Source organism: Cynara cardunculus, assembly GCF_001531365.2.
Source record: "Cynara cardunculus var. scolymus isolate 2C chromosome LG 1, CcrdV1, whole genome shotgun sequence".
NCBI lineage: Eukaryota > Viridiplantae > Streptophyta > Magnoliopsida > Asterales > Asteraceae > Cynara > Cynara cardunculus.
The window spans coordinates 6,089,797-6,096,791 of NC_037528.1; the positions used below are offsets into that span (position 1 = coordinate 6,089,797).

Genomic DNA, 6,995 nt, shown 5'->3' on the forward strand with positions numbered 1-6,995 from the left:
TTTGGTCCCTCATGTAAGTCATTTGTTATGAATTTGATCATTTATTTTTATTTTATTACAAAAAACCCCTCTATCTATGCAATTTGTTTTGGATGTGATCCTTCCTTCTAACATCCATCCACTCTCTCCGTTAAGTATGAGGGTAAGTTGGTCTTTTTATTACAAAAAAACCATCTATCTTATTTAGAGGCTGTTTTGCAGTTGCTAAATGATTTAGTGCAGAATAGTTAAGTGGTCAGAATTATTAAGAAGGCCATAATGGTTAAGTGTTGAATGAAATTATGTTGTTTGGTAACTGTTCTCTGAATGACAATAAATTACCATTTTAACCCCCCCCCCCAAATCTTGGTTTCATCTCTCAATTTCTGTTCTTTTTTATCTGGGGTGATGTTGATTAGTGGGTGCTTGTTGTAAACCTTTCCTTTTTCCATTTTCTCACTTGATTTGTGTGAAATATATCCATCAAACTACATAAAATAACAGTTGTTGGAGCGGCGACGTGCAGCGGGAGGCGACTGGCGACGGGCGGCGACGAGCGGTGACGACCGACGATCATAGGGTGGGGTGGCGATTTGCAGACCGGCGACGAGAGGGTGAGCGACGTGTGAGGTTCTTGGGAGAGAGGACAAAATTGGAAAAAGAAGACTCTGAATGGTTTAGAGAAGCCCCATATGCAAAATGGTTAAGAGGGGTTGTGTAACCATTAAGAGTTTTTTTTTTTTTTTTGCCAAACAACATAGACCTCTTACCGATTAAGAGGTTGGCTCTTAATGATGTAACCATTAAGAGCCAAACAAACAGCCCCTTACCCTTGTACTTAATGAAGACGATGGATGACTGTTTGTACAAGAGACCAAATCCATAACAAACTGCATAGGTGAAGGATTCTTTTGTAATAGTTAAAGATAAAGGATTAAATCCGTAACAGTTAACAAATCTGATGGATCAAATATGTACTTTACTCTTTTATTTATTTATTATTATCAAAGTGAACTACACATTTGGATATAAATTTATGGACTGTGTTTCTAATACGCTATTAATTATGATTTTAAGCCGTGTAGTTTGTATTAATCTCATAAATTATACATTTTGGGTAGCATTTTATACGCAAATATAACTGTATTAGATTGGACATGATCGATAAGAAGATCAAATTAAGATTGTTTTTTCTTAATTACATACTTTTTTGGGATATAAATTCTTGAAGACTTTAGAGATCTAGAATTCAAACGAAATAAAAAAGTCTTCCTAATAAACTCCTGAAAACCCATATAATTCAGATTAAAGTGTTATTTTTTTAAAGTTATTTACTTTTTAAAATCTGAATGCTACTTTTTTTTTTTTTTGGAATTTAGATGGGGATTAAATATATTGGACACATGGATGAAGTCATAAACAATAAAATTTCTTAAAAGAACACAAGAAAACAAACAAGAACAATCATATATCTACTCAAAACTAACTATGTAAGAGGCTGTTTATCTAACGTTTATTCGGGTAAGCATTTACCAAGTCACATTACTTTACTGGATGAATATGGTAAGAATTAAGAATCTTATCCGGTAATATCAAGATAAGGACCAAGAGTCTTACCTGGTAAGTGAAGATGACGACTCTTACCACCATAAGCGTTTACCGAGTAAATTGTTACATACGATGTTGTTAAAAAATTACTCCAACAATTATATTATCTTGTATGTTAAAAAATGAGAAAATATTAGAGAAATTGTAAAAAAAATAACTAAATAATTAACTGTGAAAACCCGAACCCTTCCATCTCCCAACTTTCATTCTATCAGTTGCATATCACCTCTCGCGTTTGCAGACTACCATCACCAAGCTTACATCTCTCGGTTGCAAAGTCCCCTAGTTTTCCATTCACGACAATAGGTACGTTTGGATGCTTTCCATCTCCCAACTTTCCATTTACTTCCTTTTTGTAGATATTGTGCCCGAAGTTGTAGGCTTGTGGTAATTTATTACGTTTTAATTTTTGTTTTATTATTGCTGTAACTATATTTGATTTCATCCCCTGAATTCTTCTATACATGGAATCAAACCAGGTATGTGATGATATATCAAAAGGTTAATCAAATGCATTTTTGGTTTGTTTTATTTTGTGAATTTGATGATGACTACCAACTGTTTGATGGAATGTAGGAATGTATACGGGTTGGATTCAGCTGTTTGTGATATTTATACAATTCAACCCAAGTATGATAGTTTGAAAAAATCTCTATCCAACCCAACTCATTCAAAAGTATAATACAACCCTTACGGGTTAGGGCGAGTTGAGTTGGTGGGTTATTAGTTACATAAATTTGACAAATCAAATAATTTACAAAACTTAAGTTTATAGAACCAAACTATAAAGTTGTCTATCTAAAAGTGTTACAATATGTTTATAAGATGTTTTTTGACGTCTCAACAAGTTTTTTTCTTGAACGCTTTTTAAGTAAAGCGTCATATTATCTATTTTATAGAACAATTTTGAGAAATGTCCTGTAAACTCATCTATTTATAAGACATTTTTGTTCATATGATATTTTTTTTTCTTCAAATAATGTCCTATAAAATAACTAATACAACATTTTATGTTAAAGGAGTCATAAAAACTTGTTAAGGCACCCGAAAACATCCTATATAAAATTGTAACACTTTTAAATATGATTTTTATTTTGTTTCATTCTATAAATTCAAGTCATATAAAGTATCGCGTTAGGGCGCTTAGACTTTTAGACGTCCTATAACTATTAGCATTTTTTTTTTACCAAAGTACAACATCAAATTGTGGAGTATTTAAATTGATAGATTCGCCAACCAAGTATCTATCATCATCATTCATATTATCTGACACATCCATACTATATGAATTGCACTCACAAAAATTGATCAAATGCATCTAGATATGCACAACATTAATATTAATCATCAATTAAGATTGATTCAAGGGTAAAAATACTTTTTTATCATTATTATTCTTACTGGAACTCAACCGGCCAACCCTATATAATTTTACAAACTCAACCTTGGATTATGGCATACTAATTGTTGAAGTCAAGGAGTAGAGGACGATGAGAGTTCACTAAGGGGTTGTTTATTTACCTCTTAATAGTTTTATTAAGAGACAATATATGAATGATTAAGAGGCGAATCTTGTTTGACAAAAAAAAGTTTGTCTTTTAATAATTCTAAAACCCTCTGAATGATTTTGTATCCAAAAACCCCCCTTAACCATTTAACACCCTAATTTCATTGTAAACAATCACCAGAGAATTATATTTCATTTTGCACTATATCATGAAAGTTTTTTAATCATTCTATATCAAATCATTCAGCAACTACCAAACAACCCCTTAATCAATATCCGGTAATGGGTATAGACTTCATCATCCACTTTATTGATGCTCTATTACCAAAAGAGAAACAAAAATCGAATTCTTCCATACAACGTTTTGATATCAAAATCATGATCAAATAGCAGTAGTACCACGATTTGCCATCATGACTTTGACTTTGACTTTATTAAAATACGATATTAAAATGTTTATTTCGTTATTATTATTATTATCATCCCAAAATTAAATACGATATTAACTTTGAGTTTGCGATACGAATGCCCATTGTCGAGGGCCATACGATCGGTTTTGTCTACATAGCTATAAAATCTCTATTTGATTACACTTATGATCTCACCGGATTAATCAGATATTTTTCCATCTGAATCAACCTCCTAATTAATTAGTAGTCGAACAAACCTTCATCCTGCCAGATATCAACAAGGAAGTCTACCATCTCCTGCAAATTCAACACAAAAATAACCACAACTGGTTCCCATATTTCAAACATCTGACAAACTCAGTGGCCACAATTGTTATGGACATCTAGAGTTAAACCCAAAGCAGATGGGATATTCTACCACGTTACTCTGGGCCTCAACCACAATGCCACAACCCTTGTGGTTATATTCGACCGTATTCCAAGATTCTTACCGGTAAAGGGACTGGCTCAGGGAATCTGTTGCCCATTGACAGCAAGTCTTCGTAAGTTGTTGACCAGCTGTATATATGATCCTAGAGTTACATTCGGTTGTTCGATGATGAACTAAACCAAGTTAAATACGACAAATCTAAGGAGCTGTTTACCCAAACGCTTATCCGATAAGCATTTACCGGTAAGATTCAACACTATCACTTGCCTTACCGGATAAGGTTTAGTCCATCAAAACGACATCGTATGCAACAATTTACCCGATAAGCACCAACCCGGTTAAGATTCGTGGTCGTTGTCATCACTCTTACCGGGTAAGATTCTCGGTGCTTGCCATGTTCATCCGGTTAGGTAATGTGACTTGGTAAGCTTACCGGGTAAGCACTTAGTAAAGCTCCCCTAAGTATGTCACTATCTTTTAGAAGGAAAATAATCACCTTATGATTGGATCTTTTGGCGTTTGTCGTGATTTTTGAGATTGATCTCCGATCCACTGTCTCCTACTCTCGTTCCAAGCAATCGCAGCTATTTATTCATTCAGACACCTATCAATATATCATATTTGAAACACGAATAATATCGCCATCCTATGTTATTTTTTGGTAACCATGGATGACCAAGTTGAAGTCAACTTGTGTGCACCTCCACTAATCCTGTAGGAAAGAGCCCAAAGACCTAGCATTTATTTGTCTGTTGGGTTGGCCATCAAAATTCATCTCCTTATTTCATCATAATTCTGACACTCAACTCGACTCATAGTTTAATAAAAAGTTATTTTGGACTGTTTGTGAAATATCCAAAATACCCTTTCACAATAAAACAGTTGTTACAAAGTTAAAAGACTTACCATGGTTGATAAATACAGGGGTGCTACTTTCGTTGTTTTCTTGGTTCTTCTTTGTTTCATTTCTAGGCGTCGTAATCTCCAAGGGTCGCTTCTCGGTGCACCTCGTACTCCTGTTATTGACTTCCATTATCATGATATCGTTAACTCGTGAACCTGCAGTGTTCACTTCCATCATTTTGGAAGTTAAAGACAACGTTTTTCGCTGTGACTTCTGGGAGGATTGTGTTTTTTTAGTATTCTTGTCGAAATTGCCTTATGACAGGATTGGTCTCGGTCAGAAAACTACGAATCTGCAGAAAACAAGGGTCCATTTTAAGGAACATTACATAGAGGAAGAAAGTATTGTTTCAACAGATAAACCAAATGAACCCGGTATATCTCACAACAGGTGGGGTCAAGGGATGAAATATACACAGAACTGACGGCTACCAAAAGAAGTATAACAACAAAACAAAATCTAAACTCTATATCCTCCACCACACTTTTATTTGCCACAATTTCAAGAATCATGGCAGAAGTCCAAAAAACTCAAAATCAATTATGTCAAATATAAACACATTCATTCCACAAAGAATCGAATGAACAACTGAATGCTACCAAAAGGGGCAAAGAGAGTTGAAATCCAATATCCATATCCTTCCAACAAAAGGTTTGTTAACCATCTCGATTTAGGGCACAAATCAAGGACTTCATGAATCATGATCATAAACCCTAAATCCACAAAAATCCCACCAACATTTCTAAATCAAAATCACAAACACCTCAAATACGACACAGCATCGTATGTTTATATACCCTAAACTAAATTCTCGCAGTTAATCTCTGTATTTTACCGATAACTTAGTATTACTGTTTTCTAATTAATCAAACAGCAAATCAGCCTGAACACATCGAATATGAAATCAAAGATAAAACCCACCACCAAAACCCTTGTCAAGAACGCAACTATATAGCACATTCTTCACCAAAACTTGAAGAAATCCACTAAAACCCATGATCAAATTTCTTAGCAAACAAAGTAGAAACAATCATTAACTTATTATAAACAATAAAGAAAGAAATGCAGAAGGATGGGGAGTCGTACCAGGTTGAAAAATGGCGAGATGGCGGAAAGGAAGGGAATGGAAGAGAGGTGAGGAGTGAGTTCATATAGACACGCTTGTTGTGAAGATTCCATTCCTTTAGAAGGTGTCGTGTTTCCTTCTGTGGCTGTCTCATTCGAATTCTGGTCTAATTGGGGCTACTGGCGTTGTTCTTGACGTGGATCTTGTGTGGATAAGCAAAAGGTTACTTGTAATCTTTTTCTTAAATTACATGATTGCCCTTGGTTGATGGAGGGTTTAGCTCTTTCAAACGCCTTGTCGGTGAGGTTGTTTTGGGCAGTTTACCATGACAAATCTTCCCATCAATTTTTTTCTTTCTATGAAACACCCTTAAAAAGATTGTAACATATCCCATCAATTTATATATAGATTAAATTATTATAATATTTATTTATTTTTAATATTTTTTCAAAAGTTTAATATTGATCAAAATATATTAAAATTATTTATTTTTCATTATAATTATTTTTGGAGTGTTCTCAAAATTCAAAGATTTTTAGAGCATCTTCAACAGATTTTTAAATGAAAGAAAGTAAATATTTTGGAGATTTTAGGCATTTTTTTTTCTAACAGATTCTTTAAAATAAAGAAAGTAATAAATAAAGTGTAAAAAATTTCAAAATTGAAGAATACCCAAAAGAAATTATTACAATGTGAGATAAAATATCTTTTTAATATATTTTAATGAATAAAAGACTTTGAAATTAAAGATATAGATGGTGAAATAATATTTTATTAAACAAGTGAAATATTTTAATAATATAATCAATGTTGTAATCTCCGACATGAATGTGTTTTTATTTTAGAGAATCTTAAGTTTCATTCTTTATTTTGGATAAGTTTTAGAAAATTTTGTTGAATATACTCTTAAAACTTCTCCAACAGATTCCCCAAAATGAAAAAACCAAAAGTTGAAAGCACTAAAAGGAACTACATTCATCTCCAACAGATTATTCAAAATTTCTCCAAAATGAAAAAAACCAAAAGTCGGAATCTCTAAAAAAATTGCATTAATCTCTAACAGATTCTTTGTTTAGGAAAATCTAACACTG

The 6,995-nt window shown here is 33.1% G+C and overlaps 1 protein-coding gene across 1 annotated transcript; it reads right to left on the minus strand.

The window, feature by feature from the left end:
- Nucleotides 1–3,545: 3,545 nt before the first annotated feature.
- Nucleotides 3,546–6,068, minus strand: LOC112525717. The gene is made up of 5 exons (XM_025135957.1): nt 5,925–6,068; nt 4,841–5,130; nt 4,431–4,518; nt 3,996–4,062; nt 3,546–3,801 (listed from the first exon to the last, which is right to left on the minus strand). Exons 2-5 carry the CDS (start codon nt 5,013–5,015, stop codon nt 3,745–3,747), a joined length of 387 nt encoding a protein of 128 aa, XP_024991725.1. The 5' UTR covers nt 5,016–5,130; nt 5,925–6,068; the 3' UTR covers nt 3,546–3,744.
- Between the last annotated feature and the right edge of the window lie 927 nt (nt 6,069–6,995).